We start from the raw sequence: 25079 nt of genomic DNA on the forward strand, positions 1-25079 counted from the left end.
TGCGCGACCTCCGCCGCCGGCTTTTCCACGCGTCCGCCTGCCCCGTGGCCGCGGGCCACCGCTAGGCCCCGGCCCTCCCCCACGCTGCCGTCGCCGCCGCCGCCGCGCCCGGGGCCGGCCCGCACCGCCCGCACCGCCGCGGGAGCCCGCGGGCCCCGTCCCGCCGCCGCGGGGAGCGGGAGCGAGGCCGCCCCGCAGCCCTACGCGGGAAGCGGCGGCCCCGGCGCGCAAAGCCGCGGAGCGCCCCCGCCCCCCGCGCCGCTCCCCCTTTGAAAACTGATCTTTGGCTCTTCGCGTGAAAGTGATTTGAATTTGGCTCGGCGGCGCTCTGCGCAGGCGTCCAGCTGCTGGCATGCTGGCTCCTTGCAAAGCAGCTGTTTTGGGTTTGAAATTCCAACATGGCAGAGGCTGCAGTCAGTCTTCCCTTCAAAAACTTGGAATGATTTCAAATCATAGGCACCTTCACTTAACTCGAGCCCCCATTCATCAGCAAACACACCGGATCGATGCCGCTCTAACCTATCGGGTGCTCGAACCAAATCTCCAGGTAAGAGGATCTTTTTTTTTTTTTCCTTTTTTTTTTTTTTTTCTTTCGGTCTTCCTCCCACCGTGTTACATTTGATTTAGCCGTGAAGCTCTCCGGGACAACCGTGTATTTTTAAGCACCCGGCCGTGCCCGAAGTATTTTGTGTAATTCGCGGCCGCTGTTTGCTATGAACCGCTCCGTTTTGCTCTCCCGAGCGCAGTCTGGAAAGTCCAGCCCCACCGCCGCGGTGCATGGTTTCTCCTCCTTGATCATTGCCAACAATAGTAGGCAGATTAAGAGTTCGCGATTGCCAGCTCCCTCCCTACCTCCTCCTCCTCCTCCTAATTGGATTTATTTTCAAGTTGCATTAAAAATAATAAAGTGTCGGGAACGCGGGGCCGGACTTGGAGGCAACTAACTTCGGAGCAAATAAGAGCAAATGAGAACCTCGCTACACAAAAGTTGGGTTTAAATTGCCGTGCCTCGGCCGGGGGGGCACGGACGTGTCAGCGGAGCTGGTGCAGTAACATGTAAGCACATCGCCGCGGAGGGGGACAGCGTGGTGGGCGTATTGTTGGCTCGGAAGGGAGAGAAAGATGTATAATTTAATGGTATATACAATCCACTGATCCTATTACTATCCTCCCTGGAGCTCTTGTTAGTTTCAATGGGAGTGAGTGAAATTGACATGGACTTGCATTCCTGGTCATGTGCTTTTTTTTTTTTTCCTTTTTTTTTTTTCCCCCTTTCTTTCTTCTCTTGTGATCTGAGATCCCCTTTTTGTTGATGTTGCTTTCCCACTTAATTATATGCATGTAGGTTAAATGAATACCTGACGAAAGGGCCCACGTTTCAAGGCAGTGACATTTGATAGCTGAGAGGAAAAGTGGCTTTAATGAAAAGCAACCTTTGGAATTCCTGCTTGTGAGAAATCCAATTCAGCTTTTTGTGCTGCCAGCAAGAAATGATCAGTAGCACCAGTGTTTATGGTATGTCCGTTTTGGGATCTACTTCCTTTGCATCTAAATAGCAAAGACCAATTTAAATGGCATGATAACGCACCGAGGACTCTGCATGCAAATATTGTGTCGTAAATACCTGATGTTTCATAGTATATTTTCCACTTGTGTGTGTATATGAACATTTTTTTTTTTCCTCTTGCTATCATTTGTTTATCATTTCTGCTTTGATTCTAGCACTAGTTTTGTCTGTTGTATTGATCGCAGTTGTAAAACCCAAAGTTGCATGTTGCTGGTAGTGCACTGTACACACCACTGAACTCCAATGGTATGTAAATGAGCAAAACTCGGTGGTTGTTGAGGGGGAAACCGCGTAACTGTGCATGTGTGCACCTCTGTGTACGTTCTCATGCATACATGCCTGAAATGCATCTTTTCCCTTTGCAGATTAATGGTTTTTGAGTCTTTCCTTGAATTCCAGCTGCTTTTCCCCCTTTGACTTCCAGCACGGTCATTTGATGGAGGTTTTAATCGGGTTGGGGTGGGAGGGATGTTTTGGATGTAAACAAACAAAAATAGTGTTGTGGCTGAGCGCTTAACACTGCTGGAGAAGTGGTATTTCATGCCCACTTACAAGTGCCTGTTTCCCACTGCTCTGTTCTCAACGTGCAGCAGAACGCAGCAGTAATCGAGTGCTGAAGCTGGCGTGGTGCTCGCGGCCACGCTCCAGCCCCCCCCCCCCTGCAACCCCCTCCTCAAAAAGTCAGATAAAATGGAGCGTGGGGAATCTCAGTGGCTCTCCCAGCGGTGCGGAGATGCACCTCTAGGTACGCAATTAAGGCTAAGGAACTAACAACAGAAGCGACCGTTAGTCTGTTTTGTACAAGCAAAAAGGGGGGGGGTACGTGCACTTTTAATAGCGTGTGGGTGCAAAAAATAAGGCTAGGGAGAGACCCTGGGAGCGCGCGCGCGTGAGTGCGTGTGTTTGGGATAAAGGGGAGGTCTGGCGTGTGCGGCTGATGATCTCTCATAATAACATATCTGAATGCAGGGAAGAGATTGAGAGAGCAGTTGCACAATGTACGCTCCTATTTTGGTGCTGTAGGTGACTATATTGCTAAACATATCCCGGGTGCTATACGACGGGAACAATCTGATTGCAGTGCGCATTTAGAACTTGTTGACTTTGAAGCGATCAATAAGGCGACTGTTTATTTTAGATGCACATAATTTGCCCTGAGAAATGTTTTAAGGAGGAGAGCAAGCGAGCGAGAGCGGAACGTTTTTTTTTCTTCTTCTTCTTCTTCTTTTTTTTTTTTTTCCTAGAGCTGTTGGAGCGAATGTGATTGCCAGATGGGAGATTTCCCTCTGTGATGTTAAAGCTGTAATATATATTCAGAGCAGATTGGACTGCTGCTTGTGATGAGGAGGATATTACATTTATAAATTTTAAATCGGGAATCGGACAGTATGCTGAGAGCTGAAATTGGATGGTGTGGACGGTTTGGGCTGTTAAATGCGATTCCCAGATAATAATAATAATTATAGTAGCAGTAATATAGATGTGTGTAATAAACACGGTAGTATCAGGCAGCTGTATATATGCTATAACACTTAAGTATATATTTCCAGATAGGATTTTTCCCCTCTTCCCTTCGCATTCCCTACAGTGTTAGGGGTTGGAGGTGGCTGGGAGGGGGGTTTAAAAGCCCACACTTGAGAGAAATCAAATGTGGTCAGACTCCTGCTCTAGGAAAAGTTTCGCTGCGGATCTCGCTGGGGATGCGGCTCTGCCGGAGTTTTTGTTGTGCCATGTATGTGGCCTGACAGTGCCACAGTCCTGCAGGGCTGCCGAGTGGGAACTGGTCACACTCGAGCAGCTCTGCTGTTGCAAATTAAAAGTGTGTTGTGGTCAGGAAATGAAAGCTACAATGTCTCTTTTGAACAAGTCGTTTATCAAGAGAAACATCTATCAAGCAGTGGCTTGTCACATTGATCCTCTGAAAGTTAGGTCCGAAGTGGGAGCTGCTTTGATGTTTTTGATCCCAAATTTATAAAATTGAAAAAGCTGGAGAGAATAGGACCGATCTGCACTTAGAAATGACTCAGCTCAAGGCGTGACAAAATCAAGTATCTGTGATACAGAGCTGGTAAACCAAGGAGGTACTGGACCTGCCGCCTCATTTTTATTTTCACGTTGAAACTTTACCTTTGCACTCACGCATCCGTGTTTGTGGTTTTAAAGATCCTGTGTCTGTGCTCATGCGTTACTCCATGGTGGAGATTTCCTTGCTTGGGAATACATCTGTTGCTTTCAAATTGAGCCCCTTTCCATTGTTGTTTTTGTGATGGTATTTATAGTGTTCAGTTTGAGGAGGCAATCTCAGATTTTCTTTCCTCTCATCCCAGTCTTGTTGCTCCTCGTGTATTTGTAATCTTGCTTTCACCTCTCCTCCCTGTGAAGCGAAGTTTCTTTTACTGCCAAAGTAATGTTTATTGCAGGAGTGGTACATCTGGAGACATCTGTTTGCACAGCTTAAACCACGCTAAGGGTCCTCCTGCTAAGTGCGTCTTTCCCTCCTCATCCTCTTTTTGTTTCCATTTTTGACACGTGAACTGTACTTTCATTCTCACCAGAAGCAGCGTATTTCAAATTGCATGTAAAGCGTGAGGATTCGAGGAAGAAAAAGCAAAACAACAAAACAAAGTGTAAACTGATCTTTTCCATTCTCTGTGCTTATTTTCAACCATTTAAATTGTTTAGCAACTTCTCTAAAAAGTTTTTCATTTTGTATGAAGTTTATGTTTGGATTATCAGGGAATCCCTCCGGATGAATGAAAGGGGGAAGCTTTTTTTGTGTGTGGGGGGGTTGTTGTTGTTTTTTTTTTCTTTTTTTCTTTTCTTTTTTCTTTTTTTTTCTTTTTCTTTTCTATTTTTCTTTTTTTTTTCTTTTTTCTTTGACTGAGGGTTGAGGGAAGTCTTTACAGCAGAATGCTTTGACTCCTTTTCTTCAGTGTCATAAATGAGACTAATACTTATGGATACTTGTTGGAGACCCATTTGCAAATAGGCAGCAAGCAGCAGCGTGGTGGGAGTTGTGGTGAGTGTTATACTTGCTAATTAATCATGTTTGAAATGAAGGAATCATAGCGTGGTAATAAAGGCTCATTGTTGTTTGATGTTTGTAACAGGATGTGACTCCTACGTGAATGTAGTGGGTTTGGGGTTTTTGTTGTTGTTTCCCCCCTCGTGATAAGATACTTTCTGTACACAATCAAATGCTTTTTATTTACTGGAGCATCTGTGAAAACACGCGTGTCTGCTTCTCTTATTCTACCAGCACTTTAGAAATGTGAAGGTTGTTACTGATATCTTCATTGTAGGAATCACAGGAATTAATGACAGTCGGGTGTCATCAACTGTTCTTTTATCCTTACCACTTTTTGTTTAAGCAGAGCAAAACCAGCGTGGGTTGTTTTTTTTTTCCCCTCCTTATAAAAATCCTACAGCTCTCTTTCTTGTAATTGATAAAATAGCTCTTCGTGAACTTTGGTGCCCTACCTGCTTACGCATGTATAGTAAGGAACAGTTACTAAACACGTATTCAGAATAGTTTGTATCCTATCCCTTTAAAAATCAAAGTGTGGAACATTTAGGTGTTGTTTTTGTTTCCTTGTTTCTTATCAGGTGTGTCATCTTTAGGCTTTACAGTTCATCTCTCAGTTAGTAATAGTACTGTATACAATGGAGAGAGATTTGATGATTTTTCAAAGTGCAAAGCTTTAGTTTTAAAATTTAATTAATTAGGGCAGTTCTATGCTTCATGAACGAGGTTTGAAACCTGCTTTTGTGTGGATGCTCTTTCCTTTTTTAAAATATAAATCCTAGAGGAAAATGATTTTGCACGGTTCCTGTCAATACGTTTGTTCAGTGAACGCGTACAAGAAGCATTGAATGTAATGACTGATCTTCCCGTAGTCTTAATCGTCAATTAATAGGCTTATCTGCTTGTTAGGAGTGGGTTTAATGGTACAGAATCAGCATGAGATCTGTGAATATGAAACATTTGTATGTTGTTTATAACAGACTGAGTTTTGAACTAGCATTCCCAGATCTAATAATAGAAATATTTGGCTCTTTGCCCTTAATCAATACATCCCTTAAGAGAACAAACTTCACCTAATACGTTCATAAAGTGCCAGGTGTATTGATACTGAGTTGATAAATTTAATTACTGGGGTTTTACATTGATTCATTGATCTTATGATTGGAGGAAATTGTTCTGCAGACATTTCTGAAATGTTGAAGAATATTGCATGTCAATAACACTTTATTAATTGATCAGTCAGCACTTCCCCCCTCCCCTCCCTGAGTCACCGATAAGAAAATGCGTAAAATAACTATAAAAGAACTCAGGATGAGCTAATTAGAGATTCTCATTTGTTATTAGAGAGCTGATGAGAAGCAAAGCACTGTACCTGTGGAATAAAAGTAAAAGATCAACTAGGAAGTGGAGCTGTGCATATTGGGCTCAGTCCTTAGCTGGTGTAAAATGATTTAGCTTGAATAGCTACAGGGGTTTCCAGTTCCCAGGATCAGGCTCACTATGGCTTTTTTTGTGGCTTTTTTTTCTTTCTTTTTTTTTTTTTTTTTAGCACTGTTCTTTGGCTTATTGGAGGCTGTTTAAAATCAGATATTATGGCTACCAAAATATATGGAATTTTAGATAAGCATCTGCTCCAAAATGAACGGTATAGCTATAGAAGTAATTTGAACAGCTGTAAATTCAGGATTGCGTATCCCCGATATTGTTGCAGAGTATTAAACTCTTGCTGCTAGAGATGCTATCCTCTAAGTGAAAACTTATCTTCCTGCTGGGAAAGATCACGTCAGGGAACTGCAGGCTGGGAAAGGGCCTGGAGTTTTTTGTTGTTGTTCTTGTTGTTGCAAAAATAATAATATATATATCTTTTCCCTAATAAACAGGAGTAGATGTAAGGATACTTTCCAGGTGAAAATCCGTACTGGAACATTTGGCTCCGTTTCCATGAGGCATGCGACCTTTTCACCTTACGTCAATGATATTTTTATAGAGTGTGTGAGAAACGCAAGCATTAAAAATCCCTAGGATATTTTTTTTTGTCGTTGTTTTTTAAAGAAAGAAAAATCTCAGAACCTCGAAACAACACATATAGATCTCCTTCAGTGAAACTGCTTTCCTTTAAAAGGCGATAGCTAATGCAGAACAGAGAAAATCCAGTGGCAGTCTGTTACCGGGGGTTCGACAAACACAATCTTATCCTTCGAGGAGCAGAGAGTCCCAGGCTGTAATGGAGGTCAGAGGAAATCTAAGGCTTTCGGTCCTTTAATAATTGTACCTGCCACCCCCCTGATCAGCATGTTAAGGAGAGCGCGTGGATGTGTATTATGTTTCTCAGAAGATAATTTGTATTTGCAGCCACCTGGTAAATACAAGCAGACTTTGCTATTATTGCTTCTAAATACCTGTTGATCTTGGTCTAACTGCATGACAAGTGAGGGTAAAATGGAAAGAGAAATAGTTGGTCGGTCTCGCTTACCGGAGCACCTGGGAGGGAGCGAGGCTTTGGCAGGGCGGTGTGGGCAGGGGAGGGCGAGGGCTGCGCGGAGCACTGCTGGCTGCCAGCACTCACAGGAGGCTACGATGAGAGCGTGGGGTTCACGCTTCCATTCGGCTGAGTCATATTGCTGCGAGGTATCGCCACGCACAGTATGGTAATAGCAATATTATGTGTCTGTTCCTCCCGTCAAACAGCTCATAATGCTGAGCTACCTGGTTCATCATGTGAGCAATGTGCCTTGCTGCAACGGCTGCGGTATTTGCACAGTAGGAAGAGCCTTGCGCTGCTCTGTGCAAATAAGGGAATAAAACTTTTAGTTCTTTATTTTTTTTCTGCATTTGGATAAAAATTTCATCTGTCTCCATTATAATTAAAAATAATGCAACTGCAGTTGACTGTTATGTCACTTGCTGCTTTTTTACTTTTTATAATGTGCTATTAAGTGTGTAGTCTAATGTGCCATGAAACATTGAAATAGCAATTACCAGTCATATTATTTAACTGTTATTGAGAAAATAGTTTTTCTGTTTCTTTCAAGTGTAGAACAGCTGTTGCCAGTGTATTTAGTTAAATTTCAGGTATCTTGAAAGTGATGGGGAGAAAAGTGCTGAGCTCGTTTTGATACGGTGGCAAACTTTGGTGATGAGAGTCCATTTTCTCTTAATGTTTGGAAACCGTGTACTGCTTGGACTCCTCTTATCTGATTTTAACCCTTTCTCATTCTTCTTTTAATGTTTCATGTGCTCTGTTAAAGCGAATGGTTTGTTTTCTGTATGCGAATTGCTCAGCGGATGAGGATGTACGCCAAAATTGATTTTGTGGGATACTTTTTGAATGTGCGCGTGTGTCGTGCTGGTTATAGTTTGGTGATGACGAATTGGTTTCAGTAATTGTATCTTATTTGCAGTAAGAGCATACTGTTGTCAAACTTCATGATCTAAGATAGCTGTCTCACATCTAATTAAGCAGTGCCTGAATGAATGGTTCTCCGGCATGGGTCGTAATTAAACTTTTTGTTTTTCATCTGCAATTTGATAAAATACTTAATACTGATGCATGTTTGTGTAATTCCTGCTGATATGAATGGAATCTGAAAATGAATATTGGGAGGAGATAGGAAAAGGTGCTTGAACTGGTGGATTATAGAGGTGTATACTGGGAGAGTATCTTTGTGCTCTCATTCAAGGTTGTTGTTTTCCTGATTTATTCACATCAACTGTTGCCTGCCTTTTGATATACTACAAATAACATCCCTGTTTTCCTCTGTGAGGTTTCTCCTCCTTCTGTCTTTCCATTCTAGCATGTGAGCAATTAATACAAAGCTATAGGCAGCTTGAATTATCACTTAATAAAACTACGAGAACTGTAATGTTGTAAAGGTATTCCTGTAGAGCACAACAGATGTTACAGTGTGTGTGTTTCTTCTGGAGATGTGGGGAGAGAAAGAGCCAACAATTGCTTTATATTTCTGAGCGATGGCAGAGGGTGGATGGAAGGGATAAAGTTATATGCAGAGATGATGAATCTTTGACAATAGTATTGATACTGACATTTAAAATATTGTGAACTGATAGTTCTGCTGTACAAGCCTCTGTGATTGCTGTGCTTTTGGATGAAAAGTAGCTATTTATATACCTTGCAGCTCAGCATGGTCATGTTGAATGTAGGAACTTACTCATCATAGATTCTGAGAAAGCGCAGGTTAACGTCCACTGTCTTCTTTAGACCTGTCTGATTACTTCAGCCTCCTGTGTTGACACAGAAAGAAACAGCTAGATTCTGCACTGGAAGAATGAGGTTTGCAAGCAGTGACTGATATAAGGTATCCCATTGTGATACCTAAACCAAATTTTAAAAAATCAAGCATCCTTTTCAAGTGAAACTTGAGAAACACAGAAAGGAACAGCAAAGATGTATCTGAACACACTTGAAGGTGCTCTTTTACTTTCAAAAGAGATTTCTCCCATCACTCATGGGTAGCTCCACCATGAAAAGCGATATCAAAAGATCTCAGAAAAGTAACTATTCTTTTATGTCTTTGGGAGCTGAGATGCTTACAAGATTGTTTCTGAGAAGGAAAAGAATTGATCCTATTTTCAGGCCCTTGTTGTTGGCATTTGTGGACCATATAGCTGTCTACAGTATTGTAGAAATACATTCTTGGTAAATGAATACAATTCTGTTTCCTCTTTCAGCTCTAAAAGAATAGTGCTCTGTTGTTGCATGCAAACTCATATTGGACCACATCACTAACTCCTTCTCTGCATTCTCTACAAATTAGTTGCATTTAAGATAAATAGGGAGTTTAATGAAGACCTTTAAACTTAATTGACAAATAATATACCGGATTAAAATAGAGAAATTCAAAATGAAAATAATATAAGCTCAGGTTAAAGTCACCTGTAAAAATATGTGCACAGGATATCACCAGGCAGTCAGAAAATTACTGGTTTAATCTAAGAAAACTTGTCATATGGGAGGAGAGTGTAAATTTGTGAGCTGTTTAGCTAAGTGTACGCTTAATTTACAAACTCTTATTTTTCTGCTTCCCATTGTTAAATCTGCAGCTTTATATTAACAACACGTGTGTGCTAGTGCTGTATTGAACATACCACAAATATCAGGCAGGTATTCTGTTTTAAAGATAGGGTCATTTTTTTTTCATGCCCTCATAGAATTTCTGATAATTTTTATTTCTTACTCTCTGCCTTCAATAAAAGCTGAAATAACTATATTTTGGAAAGTGTTCATGCAGCAATTAACCTTTTCTAATCATTGATTTTCATTTCATTCTTTGACTTTCATTCATTTCATTTTACCCTTCTGTCCTGTGCAGGAGTTCTTTATGCGGCAACACTGGTGTATTTTTCTGCTTTCAGTTTACAAACTTCAGGGCTCACAATGATTTCACTGATGGCGCAGTACTCAACTAAAAGATTTTATCTCTTTTCCAGGTTAACATTAGTGTTGGTAGAGCTGAAGCTCAGACTTGGTGAACGCCATGTAATGGGCAGTATGAGGCACTTCTTGCTATTTGGCACGTAGTTTTTGCTAACATAGCAGTCATATCCGTGTCACGCTTTTGTGCTTGTGTGCAGAGAGTGTCTTTGTTGGGGAATGGGTAGCTAAGAAGTTTGAGAAGCCCTTTTTCTTGTCTCTTTCTCTCTCTCTCTCTTTTTTTATTTTTTTCTTTTTAAAGACAGTTGAGGTAAAATATATTTGATTGTAGGGACTGTGAGTAACCAGCACCTCAGTTAATGGTGTTTTTAAAGTTTTCACTAGTTATAAATATTCATAGAGTAATGAGTTATCACTAAGCTGATTATCCATCTGGTACAGAGTGCTGGACAACTGACACCAGAATTCACTTGGAGCAGTGATTTTTCACCACTGGCTGAGGAAAGATGTTTTGTTATTTCTTGAACAATTGGCAAATGCACATATTTATTTTTCTCCAAAGATGTCAGCAGTTTAGAGATGGTGGAATTTAGTGTCACTCATTACCAGCAGCAGTTTTTAGCTAAGGTCCCTGTACTTTCCAGTTTCAGAGCTGCCAGAACAGCTGCAGCTTGAGGCAGAGATAACATCAGGGAGCACTGCATGCCATTGCATCCCAGCAAGTGCCATTCAGCTGCCACTTCTGGGTGCTCTGCCATGGAGGCTCTGTGTCCTTGCAGCTTGCACGACTTGGAATATACAGGTGTGCAACAAACCTTGCAAACAAGTTGAGGAGTGGTATAAGAAATTATCCCCAGAAAATGGTATGCATTAGTTGTATATTGAATGCTACAGTCCTCTTTTGAGGTATCAGTGCTATGCAATAGAGTAAATAGAGGATTTATTTTTTTTTTCCTGATGGTAGTAGGAAGACATTTAATATTCATCAAGACAAAAATACGTGCGTTACGTAAAAGTGTAATGAGTGACTCATTCGTGATTTTGGATGGAGAAAACTTTAAACTTAGTTTGTTAATGTGTAAATGTTTCAGTGGGCAAAATGCAGAGTAGATGCTGCTGCTCTAATTGCAAAAGCTCCCTCCCTTACCTTCTCCCTCCTCCTGATCCTCTTCTCCCTTCCCCCACCCCCCATGGCTTTTTTAAACAATTATGGGCATTGTGCTCCTTAATGGCGCATAGTTACTGTAAAGATAGATGTCCTCAAATAATGAGTTTCTAATAATAATCAGAGGGAGTTAGATTAAACTGGTTCTATATGGAAATCTTACAGTGTGAAAAAGTACATCTAAAATCCTGAGATATATTTACAGGAGCTAAGCCTATTTACAGAGAAGTAACCCAATTTTATATCTCTGTGTGTGTGGGAAGGGGAGCTGAGGGAATGTTTGTAAATACCTACAGTTTTGTCCGCTAGAATAAAATTTCTGTCTTTTAGTACAAAGTTCTGTTTTACTTTATAATAGTAAAGGTGTTTTAAAATCAGAACATTGTAATCAGCTGCTGTGCTTACACTGAAAAGCTGCATCCCTCCAAATGACTTCTAGCTGTGCTCTTCCTTCTGTTGTTTCCTGCTGCCCCCCCTCCTCACCCCCCCAACTGTATTTTTATTTTACTTTTTTATTTTATTTTGCTCTGTGAGGTGTATTATGCTGGATTTGTTGATTTCTTCCTTGTCCAGAAGTTCTGAAGTAAACAGACACACTGAGTGCAGTAGCAGATGATCGTTACTTTAAGTAGTTTGTTACAGTGCTGTTTAGGAGAAATCTTTTCCCTACCAGGTATAAGATTATCTGGGACATACAATAAACAGAGCAAAACAGCTTAACGTTGGGTTTAGAAATATGTATGCCATTTAAAAGGAAACAACCTCCCAGATCTCCCACGTATATTTTGGGGTTTGGTGAACAAAAGCTCGCTTGTGCGCTTCCAGTTCCCCAGGGCCTCAATTTGCACTGCCATTACTGGAGCCTGGCCAGCACCAGGCCATGCAGGCCCACGGGCACTCTGCTTCAGGGATTTCAGCTGCCTGTGCCCTGTCCCTGCTCACTGACCCCGCTCCTCATGTCCTGCCCTGTGGGCTCTTTGTGTTTGCCATCCCCAAATGTGGGGATGCAGGACCTGTGAGGGAGCAGTGCTGTGCTTGCTGACATCCCATCCCGTGCTGATTTCCATCTCCTGGCATCCATCAGGGTGCATTCATTTCTGTTATGTTCTCCACCAGGGACACCTGAGCTGTGCTTCTGTATGTGGGTGATGGGGAGGTGAGTAATGCAGGCCTTCGTGGCATCTGCTGGGAGCACAGTGGGGTTCCTTCCTGCTCTAGTAAGGTAGAGGTGTAAGGCAGTCTTGATAAGCAGAAGGGAAAAAAACAAAAGGGAAAAAGACTTCCAAGCAAATCATTACAGCATATCTCAATGACTGTGCTCCACACTTAGATTTAATTAGAAGACAACTGCGCTGGAAAACTGGTCATTTTAGTCATAGTTAACGACTGGTTCTCTCCTACCCCAATCAGAACCGATTATATGCTGTGTTGTATAATGTAATTTCCACAAGAAAATTAAGTACAAACGGGTGCGATAGTACTGTGTAGTTGCAATAATGAGGTTTGCATTAATGATGTTAATTTATCACATAACTATCCTCTTAGAGGTGAAAATAACTATTTTCCTTGTGTTGTTTCTTTTTGCTCTGTATACCAACCAGTTTCAAATTGGCATGTTTCGTGCATAATTTAAGCGAAAGACTGTGACTGGATAGCTATTAATGTGTTCGTTACGTGGTGAATAGACACTGAAAGGAGGGAAGCCTTGTATATCCATGTTTCTTAGAGGATAACCACTTTCAGGAGGAATATCTTTTATGTTGTAATATAATTTACTAGTGTATGGTTTCTAAAGCGTTATGGGTAGTTCAACGCTGGACTCCTGGCAAGCAGGTTTGTTTCCTAGTTAGCTGTAACAAGACTTACTTGCTGTCAGTAGTAAGATAATAAGGATAAAAGTCATGTGCGGTTTAAGAAGGCAAAAAAAGCCATTCATTTGCATTTGTGCACTAAATGCCACGTTGTTGGGCTGCGTCATTAAGTGCTCTGTGGGCTGTATTTCAACTAGTGTGTGATTGACTGGGTAAATCGGAGCTTTTTACCTACAGCCTAAGCAAAATTTGACCCTGTTTTTACTCGGAGATGTTTTTGTCTTTAAAAAGATCCACACTGTAAGGCTACACAGGTGAACAGCAAGAAAATTTACCACTGTTATTTGTAGGGTGTGGCTCCATGTTAGTCTGAGTAAGCTGAATCCGAACTGATGCTGGATATATATACTTAGGAATTAAAATATATAAAGCCCTACTGTGGGAATTGATATATCATCTTTAAAATTTCAGATTTACATTTTATGCACTGTGCCAAAGCACCCGTGAGCTCATTAAGAAAAGACTTTTTCAATTATATCTTGTGTTTATGCATGTGTTTATACTTGACAGGAATCCTGTTGAGATTTGGTTTGCTGTATTAATACTTACAGTGCTTTGGAGTACATAAAATATACTTAGAAAAAAGGAAAGGGGAAAGCACTGCTTTTACACATCTTGTTCCATTGGCTTCCTCTGTATTTCACTGTTGGCTGAGAAGTCCCTTCAGCAGACACCCAGCCCCTAGAGGCAGGGCAGCAACCTCCGTGGCCAAGCCTCAACTGCACAGCCAGCACCCAAAGTCTTAACACCTACAGGCAGAATCGCATTCATGTTGCATAATGAAATTTGGAGGTGTATTTCACATACTTCTCAGCTGACCTGCTTTCCTTTCCTTTCTTTCTTTTGCTTTGTACTTGTGGCATTTTTTTCTCTACCAACGCTGTTTATGAACATGAAGACTCCAATCCACTATGGTATGATGATGAGGTTCATTTGTTTACAGAACATTTACGACATCCTGATAATCTTTCTTTATGGTATGCACTGCTCTTTGCTGTAGAAGAGGCTACAGAAGCCAGCCCGCAATACTCTAGACTTGCAAAACTTAGGTACTAAAACTTCTACTACAATCGAGATGATTCCAGTGGTTTGCATTCAGTTGCATGACACTGTCTTGTGAAATGCCATATAGAACATCTTTTGTTCTTGTAAGGACTACTTTTAGCAACACTGATATTTATGTGATGTCAGACTTCTTCTCCAGTTCAAATGTTTGGCCACAATTCTCTCCTTCAGTATATCACCATTAGAAATTAGAGGGCTTCCAATAGTTTAGATGAATCTGATGCTTTGCTTCAGTTTTTCATTAGATGTATTGAAGTAGAACAAAAGAGCAACTACTCTTGGATTTGGTTTCATAAAGTAAGAAACAACCCACATCACAATCCATAGTTTAGTTCTGGTCTGAGAATGAGTATTAATGTATAGGGAAAAAATTATAGGTAAAACAAAATGTCATTGCATAAAGTGTCAGTAACAAGGTGTCCAACTTTTCCTAAATGGGTGCTATTTATCTTGGGCACTTTGTGCTTGAGCATTTCTAAAAATCAGTTTGCCAGTTCAAACTGAAGTGCAGTTGGAGCACATATGCTTTAAGGAGAAGAAAAGTATTTCCTGCTGATGACTGCACTTCGTCCTCCATGTAGTCATACAGATAAGCCTGTTACTCTGGGCAAACCTGCTTCTAAATTGCATGAAAGCAGCATTTTAACTATGCATTCACTGTTGACCCTTGAAGCATAACTGTGTTGTTGGATTTCTGGATTTCTGTGAAAAAGATCCAGAAGAAGTTATGGTGACTGGTTTTGTTCACTTTGTAGGCATGTAACTGGGAGATTGGTGCTCAATTCCCACTTAGCTTTCCAAGCTTTAATGCAAAATTTATTTAAAAAGAAATAAGAAGCTGTATGCTGTGGGACGTATATGATGTCTGCTCTATAGGCAATCTTAGACCAAATTTTGTTGGGGAAGTTTACCGAAATGCAGTCAGTGGTTGGATGGCTTATGTAGTGTGTTTGTAGGTTGATGCAACCCCATATGCAGTTTTTTACTGCCTTAAACATATTGCTCTTGTTGGCATTTCGTAGTTTATGGACATGAAGGAGAGAAACACTTCCAAGGTGAAGCACCATCAATGGAAGTACTAGGCGATATTTTTTTATAACTCAGTCATCTGTGGCAAAAGCACAGTTAACTTCCTGGAGAAATAATGGTGGTGCAGTTTTGTTACTCCTCTAATCCCCTTTTCCTGGAGGGGCTGGGACAGTTGCTGGTGTGTCCCTTCCATGTTGACATACCCCCAAGCTGCTCAGTGTTGTGTGCTGGAATGGGGCAGTGAGCTGCCCAACATGCAGAAACCTCTTGGCACAGAGTGGGAATGCAACCCCTGCAGGGCTATTTGGCTGATCCCCTAACAAACCCCATCCCCAGAAAGGTACTTGGAATAAGCTTTCACCATGATGAAAAAGGGATGAAAATGCAGTTAAGGTATCTGGTGAGTCAACCAAATTTTTTGACACTGGAGTGGAGACTGTCTGCTGTTCTACCTGTTGTCCTCCAAAAACCAGTACCCCAACCTTGCCTAATATGTGTCTTTTACAGCTTGCTCTGGCAGCCAAGGGGCTCAGGCTGTGTTAAGGAAGGGAGGTGGCCAGTCCCAGGGCCAAGAGTGTCTCTCTGATACAGCTGCGATCTTCCGGGCTGCTGGCAGGATGATGCAGCAACGCCCATCTCATGCACGGCTGTAGGCAGAGCCTCTCAGATTGACAGAACAGGGACAACTGAATGTGCTGTGAATGTACCCATACATTTTATAGGAATTTATTTATGCACTTAAGGGAGAGAAATGATTCAAAATGAATTTTGCTGGGCAGTGTTAAGCACTGAGCAACTCAAATGCAAACTGAAGGAATGGTCTACAGTTTCCCTGCTGGAAGGGAACGCATCTGCTGGTGTTACGTCTTTGGTAAGAATGGGGAAAGGGATGATTTTTGTCCTTGTGGAACACCACAGCTCTTAAACATCGAAGAAGGAGAAAAATAGTTAAGGACTTTTTTTTTTCCTCCTTTTTTTTTCTTTCTTTCTTTTTTTTTTTTTCCCTGTTGAACAAATGAAAGTGAAAGCAAAGCCTTGGAGATCATTTTAGAATTCAGGCTCCAAATTTCTCTTTCAGCCATTCTTAATAGAAACAGTAAGTTATAAATCATCTAAGCAATTACCTGAACACTGAAGGAGTGAGGCCCAGCCTGGGCTTCAGCCCCAGATGTTTCTGGACTACAATAATGGCCCAGCCCAGATATTTACAGCTTAATTTCTGTTCATGTGCACTTGTCCATAAATGGTTCCTTTTCCATTTCCAGTTCAACAACTGAACCACTTATAGTAGAGAGTGATTTAAACTTGAATGATGGCAAAATACGAACAGAGACAATTTACCACTGGAAACTTTAAAGTCCATTTCCAATATTTTAAATGTAAGTTAACTCTTGAATAGGGCACAAAGCGATCAATAAGTGCTCCCTTTTAAATGTCGTACTCTTTATAAAGTGAAAAAAAAATAAATAAATCTCATTTCAGACATATTTATTTATTTATTGCTTAGCTTTGTTGCAGCGGAGCCTTTTTTACCTCCTTTTAACACCAATACCATCCAGCAGTGCCTGTATGGAGAGGCAGAGTAGTTCACCTCGCTCCTCTCCCCGCTCCTGTCCTCGCTGCTCCTCCCAGCCAGCCCCATTACTCGAAACTAAACAAATTGAAAATAATGATTGGTAACCATCTGCTGTGCTGAAATTCCACGTACAGCAGTTAACTCCATTTTACAAAACAACTTCAATCTAGTGAATTGCAGCGCAGTTCTTGGTGGCAGCAGATAGCAACAAGCAGCCTGAGTTCCTCCAGACAAAGCAGCGTGGTGGGAGCGTTCTGCGGAGTCACTTGGTGGTGGTGGAGGGAGGGAGGCTTTCACCTTCAGACAGTTCAGTGTAATGTGTTTGAAGCCAGCCTGTAACCACAGCCTAATTGTTTCATCTGATCAAAAAAAAATAAAAAAAAGAAAGGCTGGTCCATAAAACTGCGCAGACGAGTGACTCTATATGAGCATGCCCTTTCCTTTGGTTTTCTGTTTCTGCAACTGCACCGTAATGCGGGGACTGGCGTGTCTGGCTTTTGGTGGCTTTCGTGTGACTTACAGACTGCCCAGTGAAAACCTTGTCTGTGTAGGTGGTCGTAGTGTATTGAACGATTACTCGTGGAGTTTCTACCAAAGAAACTATTTTGTTGACGCAGAACCATAACAAGGATGCAGTAAAGCACTTTGAACAGTGACGGGCTGCCAAACAGCAGGTACTCAAACAGCGACAGGCTATGATGTCATATTTAAATTGCTCTCATTATCATCCGTGTTTTTTAACTCGGTTTCGGTTATTTGAGCATAGGTTTTGATCATATATGAAGAAAGTTGCTTAAAATGGGCAGTATATTGAGTTCAAAGGACCCATACAGTTCATAAATTCTCCGGTGTCTACTGGATTTTTCATCAGGGAGACTTCCAATAAAAATGATCTATTTTAGAAATAATATTGTTTAGTAGGTTGAAATGTGGTGTAATAAAATTAGACCTTCAGTCTTCTAAAGTTACTACTTAGATGGCACCCTTGGGATGGTAAAATGGCTGTATAAGCAGATGAATCAGACAGTTTCACTGATGGATACATTTGTCAGTCTCTGTTACAGATATAATATATTCTTATATCTGTAATCCTGACACTGTTACATCCAAATGAAATCAACATGAGGTTGTCATCTTTAAGCAAATATGTTAAGTGTTGTCTTTTGTGCTTTGGATTTGAAAGAAAGGGGCCCAAGGGAGCCAGCATCATGCAAATGGAACAAATCCCATTTCTTCTGAGCTGTGCTGTTTCCCCCTTCATGGCAGCTGGCTGTGTTATCTTTGTGTGTTTCTCTGAGTGCTGACAATTCTTTCAGTGATCTAAGTTAGGGCACATTAGAAAGTGGAAGCAGCTGTCTGTCGTTATACTGAGAGACGTGTTTGCTCTACTGCAAAGATGAAGGACCATGAATCCTTGACACACTCTCTCCCCCCTCCCCCTTTACTTTCCAACATGATCAACATTCAGACGCACAGATTGTCTGCTTGGACAGTTTTTTGTTCTGACTGACAGCATCTGGCATAGACAAATTTAAAAATACATAGCATGCCATGCTTGGAATTGGAACATCCCTTCTTTATTAATCTTCTCATTTAAACCATTCATTTACATTTCAAGAAAGGTTACAGCTTGATATGGTTGAAACATTTATTTTAAATGAATAACCTCCTAATGAAATACCTTGAATAAGCACCAAACAGTCAGTGTTCATTAAAAATTACACCTGATTAGTACGGCCTTGGAACTGGTGTGAGGACATAAGATTTCCCCATTGTCTTGATCCATAAAGGGGAAAAAAAAATGTTTAGCATGTGTGTGTGTGTGTAATTTTTTTTCTTAAGCACGAAGCTAAATGAGAAGTGTGTGTTTTCACTTGCAACCCCCCATCATTTTCAGGAGTGCCATATTATGAAGCCCTAGCCTTTAAATTGCTATTTGTCTAATTAAATCTGGTTTTGCTGGAACAATACATTTGAAGGAAATGCCTAAATAGTGATTTGTTTTGTTTTATTCTGCTAAGGCATTTATGGTTTGAGGGACAAGATGCAGTATGATTTGATGTAATCTGAAATCCTATGTATATTTTTTCTAACTGTGTTTGTATACAGTACTTTACTAGTACAATAAAACCGAAATGGTGGACCACCCACTAAAATGTTTATGCATGCGCACATATGCACGCATACATCCCATGCACTCTCATCTTCACGATCTAGGTTAGCTACACAGCCATGCTTGTCTAGCATTTATGTAAAAATAATATGAAAATTGGCCAGACCAGTCAGAATATGGACTTGAAATACAAGAAGGGAGGGAGAAAATCCTCCTCTGCTAGGCGTTTCAGATGCTTTATTTCACTGTGGATTGCAGCTTTAGCTACTTGGAGGGGGGGTGGGATGCTTCCAGAAGGGAGGGGGGAACCCCCAGTATTATAAAACAGAGGACTGTTCAAGTGCGTGGCAGTAAATATGTAAAACAAGTATCCTGGCTTATTTGGAGAGGAAAGAGATGCTGCAGCAGACAGGCTCAATTAACAATTGTAAGCAGGAGAGGACTTGTATTCCTTCGGTAAATGCAGGAGAGGTCATTTGCTTTAGGATAAATTCTGACAAATTTCAGATATAGACATAAAGGCTGGAATAAATTTGACAAAAGACTTTCAGTTGCACATCAAGAATTTTGTATTTGGAACGGGCATTTACATTTTTATTCTCAGTGAATAGCTTTCTCTTTTTTTTTAATCAGTGTTTTCCCAATTAATATATATATAAGTTAATTGTCTGTGAAACAAGCGTTTTGGGACAATAGGAATTGTGATAGAGGCCTGACGTATCATTTATGCTTTTTAGCAAATTCTCCCAGTAAACCTCATCTATTTCTCTTTTTCTGCAGGAGGCATTAAGGCGGTAAGTTTTCAGCCCTGCTTTTAGTATGCTGGTAATCATAAGCTATGTGTAATCATAAAAGGGAAATCAAATTTGATTTTAAGCAAAGTCACATTTATTTCTTTTTTTTTTCCCCCTTCACAAACCGTTCCATTTCTGTGATAAACTTCTATTTTGATTTTTTTTTTTTAATGACTAGTTATAAAGGCTTGTACAGATATGCATCTGTAAGCAAACTGGGAATAGGTTAGAGAACACAATTCCCCGGTGTAAAAAGCAAGGTTTAGCAGTAATGCTTTTAATCTGGACTTGTAGAGGATTCGGGAGCATCCATAGATCTGCTTCAGTAATTACCATACCCCAAGTGGCACTGGAAGAGACATTTGCCTAAAAACTTGATGTCTTCATTACACTGTTTACATTTTAATTAGAAACATGAAAATTAGTGATTCATACGGACAACTGTAGTTTAAGTGGGTTTGCTCACCATCCAATAAATCATAGAGGGAAGCAAAAAAAAGGGGGGGAAAAAAAGAAAAGGAAAAAAAGAAAAGGAAAAAAAAAAGGCAGTTCTCGACCTGCATCTACCAGCAGCAACCCCTCCCAAGCCCCGCAATTGGAGCAGGATACTGGGAATCGTTAGTGGGAATAAGGTGTTGGTATTGGAAGCTGGTTAATGCATGTTTTTGATTCGATCGGAGCTGGCATTTCCATGCAAATCAGGGCGTTTAATTTTAAAGATAAAGCCACGTACTTGCACACGGTTTTACATATAACCAAATGAAGCGCGCGTGGGCTGCACGCGTGCAGGCTGCGTGTGCACGTGTATGGCCCTGCAGCTGTGCGAAGGAGAGGACTTGGGGTTGGGAAGGTTTCGGCAGCGCTGGGTACGACGTACGGCTGCGGGGAGCTCGTTTCTGTGCTTCTCCACTAAAACGTGTGAGCGTTTGTAGCGCCGCTCACGGCGATGCGCGTCTACAAATACACACGCGGAGAGCGACCGGGAGGGCCGAGCATCCTCCGCTTCGGCCCGGCTGCAGCCCGGGGGCTCAGAGCCCTCCGAGCCGCGAGTTCAAATCCCGGCCCATCCGGCTGTGCTGGGGCCGGTGGCTTCGGGGTGTAGGGCAGCGCGGCGGGACCTGAGAGCCGAATCAATGCACCAGAGGGCTTGTACTTGGTTGGGTTTTATTCCCCTTGCTCCATAACTCACTGTCTTGCCCTCCGCCTTTCCACCCCTGCCCCCTTAACATGGGAGCAGTGATATGCAAAAGTGCGTTTCTTTCAAGAATACTTTAAGGGCCTTATCCCTTTGGGTTTCCATATGTTCCACTCAACGTTAGAAATGTTATGATTGGAGAAATGGGGGTGGATTGTTATCTGTGCAATTAACTTTGTGCTACGTGAGTTCCAGGCAGGCTTTGGGGCGTTATGCCGACAGTGCGTGGATGGTCGGTGTGAGCCTCCGCAGCAATCAGCGGAAACTCACTGGTTTAATATTGATGTATTTTTCTTTAAGGCAAAAGAAGGGAGTTCCCTTCTCTCTTGCTTATTAGTGGATTTCTTTTTGTTGAAATCTTTAGGATTTACAGGATAATCTCCTTCCAGAACTTTCATTCTGCAGTGTGTTGTTTTCTTTCCATGTATGCAATTACATGTATGTTTATATATTCATTTTTCCCATATACTTTTAGACGGTGCACAATATAAATCAGAATGAGCCTCTTATAAAGCTGTGTCATGTTTGCCAATGTGAACTGTCTTTTTGTTCTTTCATCATTTGAGCGACATAAGTAAACCCAGGTATATGATATCTATGATATCTTGTGGCTGTTTTAATGCAATATGTAAGCATTTCTTGTGACAAAATAGGCAACAGCATCTCGGTTTTTTCATTTGCTTTAGCATAAAAATAGTGTTTCATCTTGAGTCTGACGACTTCATTTAATGTAAAGAATTATTTTCCTTTTTGTTAAATTAAGTTTTTATCAGAAGTTACGAGCAGTGCCTCTAATTCTCAGTAATCTGGCAGCTTTGTAATGAAGTAACTTGGATGTACACTTTGTAGTGCCATTGAGTTAGTGACAGTGCTCTGTCTTCATTTGTTCTCTGCCTTTCTTTCTTTCTTTCTTTCTTTCTTTTTTTTTTTACCCTGTCCCTTTGGGTGTAGGCATGTTATAAATGTGGCTAAACAGAACTGTCTGCATCTGCAAAGACAGAAACATGCTGCCTGCTTGTACGGACTGCAAAATTCTAATAGCCCTGTGCTATCTGTTAAATTCAGTGTGCTTTTTGCATTGTGGCACGAAACATTTGTGCTGCAAGGGAAGCTGGCTGCCTGCCAGCCATCGACTATGAAATCCCGGGTACCTGAGAGCTTATCAGTTCTTTTGCTTTGTAAAAGAAAAAGTGATGAAAATGTTGGTAAACTGCCATGAAGGTTTAAGGCTGCCGGAATAAGAAGCCGTGTAATCAGATTGGAAAATGGAGCTTGAGATTCTCTGCATGGGAAGCAGTCGCCTGTGGACCTACCGAGATGCTGTGCAAGTGCCCGAGCTGACCACTTTGTTAGCAAATCAGCTTGTTTGCTGCAGCAGCAGGGTGGAATAGGCTGGTCCGTGTGATGGTATGTAACGCCAGTAATATCTCTTGCTTTGCACAATGTAATCAGCTTGCAATTAGCTCACTCTACATTAACCTTCTTGGTATTTTTCCCTTTTGTAAGACTGTGCACTTTAAACAATTAACTATAGAAAGTAATCCCTCAAGCAAATCAAAGCAATCCTTTAATTTTATCACCCAGCTGAAAAAGTATCAGGTGGTCAACTGGTCTTCATCAGCTGCTGGAAATTCTCAGGCTCACTGTAGCGTGGAGAGGTTCTTTAACCCATTCACATTTAGAAAAATGTCAAGATTTTATATTTCTCACATAATATAATGCTGCATCATGGAGCTGCGATTGGAATTGTTTTAATGAAAAGCCTTGGGAGAGGCTTTTCCTATACAGACAGCTTTTATGCCTCTGTTTGTTTAGGCATTTCCATACACTACCTCTCAGAACGCTTTGATGACACAGCCACTTGTACTGATAATTCCACCGCTTCACCTCCAGTGAACTTGATTCACCGAGGTTGGAGAGAACAAGGCTATCGTTGCTGATCTCGTGCGTTGCTTTTTAATCCGTTAAAATAAAAGCCAGATAAAGGGAAAATTTGTGTGGTAGGCAAACTTAGTTTTGGGAAAGTAAAACTTTTAGTGCCATTCATTGAGATGCAGAAGCTCCAAGTTTAACAAGGGAAAGTAAAGCTTATTCAAATTAAGAGTGAAGAATGGGATCTGCCTTGCTGCTGTTTGAATGGTTCACCCACTCCAAAGTTCCTTTGTCTGTTTAATAGTTCTGTTTTCTTACTAAAGGCTTGAATTTTCCAGAGTCATCCTGTAAAATGCGATTATGTACACTACAGCAATATAGTATAATGATAATCTGCTGGCATTTCATTTGTGAGTTTGTTTAAATAACTGTTTGACATGCCTTGCTGATTTATAAACAAATAATTCAAGATTTTTGCTCCCATGAATAACACTAATGAAATTAGGGACCTATCTTGGTCCTATCTTTCCAATATTATTTGGAAAAAATAATGTTGTGCCTGAGTCTTCTTAATACTGCATTCTCTGTATGAATATATATATTGTGGGTGATTTAAGGCCCTCCTGAACAAAGTGATCTGAAACTTCTGTCCGGATATTGTGTGTAAAGGACGTTGGAAATGGTCAGCAGCTGCCCTGCCACCCCACCCCACCCCCACCAACCAGAAGTCATTTCAGTCGTTTCATTGAATTCCAGTAGATCATAGCAATAAACTGAATTTATAATAATGTGATCTGCTTTCGCCAATGATATCTGTGAAAGCAGTATTGACTGGATGTACTGAAGTCATCTTTTATCTCTCTTTGTAGAATGTAAGCATGTTTGGAAAATAAAAAGCCAGATCCTACTAATCATGCGGTATTTATCATATTTTAATGTTGGCCTTGGCACAGTTGTAATACGTATCAAAATCCTGGAATTAATGTGCACATTTGTTTTCTGTGTGCTCCAATTAAAAAAAATATATAAAATAAAAAAAAAAATAATAAAAAAAATAACCTGCATACATCTTATGCTGCAAAGATCTACTTTATATTCTTTTAGAGGACAAACTCCATTAGATATGCACTTACTGTACATTGGATTGTAAATCTTACAATTTAATGGTAATTCAGTGAGCAGTTATTGCTTCTGTGGCCTTTTTTCTTTCTTTTTTGTCCCATCTCACTTGTGAAATAGGGTTACCCTTTACAAGTGTCACATCCATAGATTCATCTTTTGTACTCTATAGTTGTTCCTAGTGCATCATTCTAAGTGAAAAGAAAAATAGGAAGCCAAAGCTACAGGAGGGGCATTGGGGGAGGGGGTCTGTACATAGAAATACAGCATATAGCAGCAGAAAGACCAAGGCAGTTTAGCATCAATCTAACAGATTAAAATTTTGCTGTAAAGGTACATTTTCTTTAACCTCATTCTCATTCGTTTTTCCACTGTGGCTGCTGTTTGAATTCCCAGGAAGCAGAAATGGTGTCTTAATGATACGAGCCTTTTTGCCTTGCTTACACTGTTAATACTCTTATCCCTTTTCTGATATGAAATACTTTTTGTAGAAACAATATACACATTTGTAAAGAAATTATAAAAGGATTCTCCTTTTGAAGATAATGAGTTCTCTTCAGGAACTGCAGGTTACGTGGAACACAAATGAGCTCTAAGTGGAGGGATTTAAAGTCCTGCTACAGCATTTAATTTCTTGAGGAAAGGAGTTCAGTTCAAGGTTAGCCTGTTATTGTGGCACTGGCAACTACTTCTCTCATTCCTGTTCTTCTGCCAGCAGTACTGCACAAAAGGCAGTCATTTTTATTTAATACGTAGGGAGGTATTAATCACTGCAGTGTTTTCTTGCAAAAATTTGTCTTATCAAATTCATTGTTTCACCACTCATGACAATAATAGGTGTTTAATTACTCAATAAGAGCAGTTTATAGATTCCATTTTTCCTGTTTGCTGGACAAATGGTATTGATTTTGTACTTTGATGCAACATGAAACTGTATTAAACACAATTAGAATTCTGAGGCTGGCAGTGTGGATCAGTTGTGGTAACTGAGCTCCTTGCAAAAGGAGCTGCATTTTCCACGTTTTGGCTGTATATGAATTCTTAGGAGAGGCAAATATCTTTAATGAAATTCCTTTTATTAAACAAGATTGCGGTATGTTTTTCTTGTTTTATTTCAGCAGTATTTACGATTGTTATAGACTTTTATATATACAAGACAAATAGTTTATGTAATTTCTTTTTCCAGATAATAGTCCCTTTCTAGTGTTAATAAGTCATGCTCGTTCCAACCTCCAAGATCATCTCATCCTACCATCATGCTGTACTTGCAAACAAGATTTCTTGTGTGAAAAATAA

At 40.7% G+C, this 25079-nt stretch overlaps 1 protein-coding gene across 5 annotated transcripts in view; it reads left to right on the forward strand.

Annotated features, from left to right (window-relative positions):
* The first annotated feature begins 381 nt into the window (after positions 1–381).
* Positions 382–25079, forward strand: part of FIGN (fidgetin, microtubule severing factor) — a 99096-nt gene continuing 74398 nt past the window's right edge. For 3 of the 5 annotated variants that reach the window (XM_015869164.3, XM_085553003.1, XM_015869163.3), the window contains exons 1-2: positions 382–547; positions 1346–1515. Coding sequence is in view for 1 of the 5 variants with exons in the window: in XM_015869163.3 (XP_015724649.1) it covers positions 1491–1515 (25 nt within the window). In the remaining 4 variants the exon portion in view is untranslated. The remainder of the gene's footprint in view (positions 548–1345; positions 1516–25079) is intronic. The other 2 variants (XM_015869168.3, XM_015869167.3) reach the window with 1 other exon arrangement.

The sequence above is a fragment of the Coturnix japonica genome, chromosome 7, assembly GCF_054131305.1.
Source record: "Coturnix japonica strain WE chromosome 7, WE-NBRP24, whole genome shotgun sequence".
NCBI lineage: Eukaryota > Metazoa > Chordata > Aves > Galliformes > Phasianidae > Coturnix > Coturnix japonica.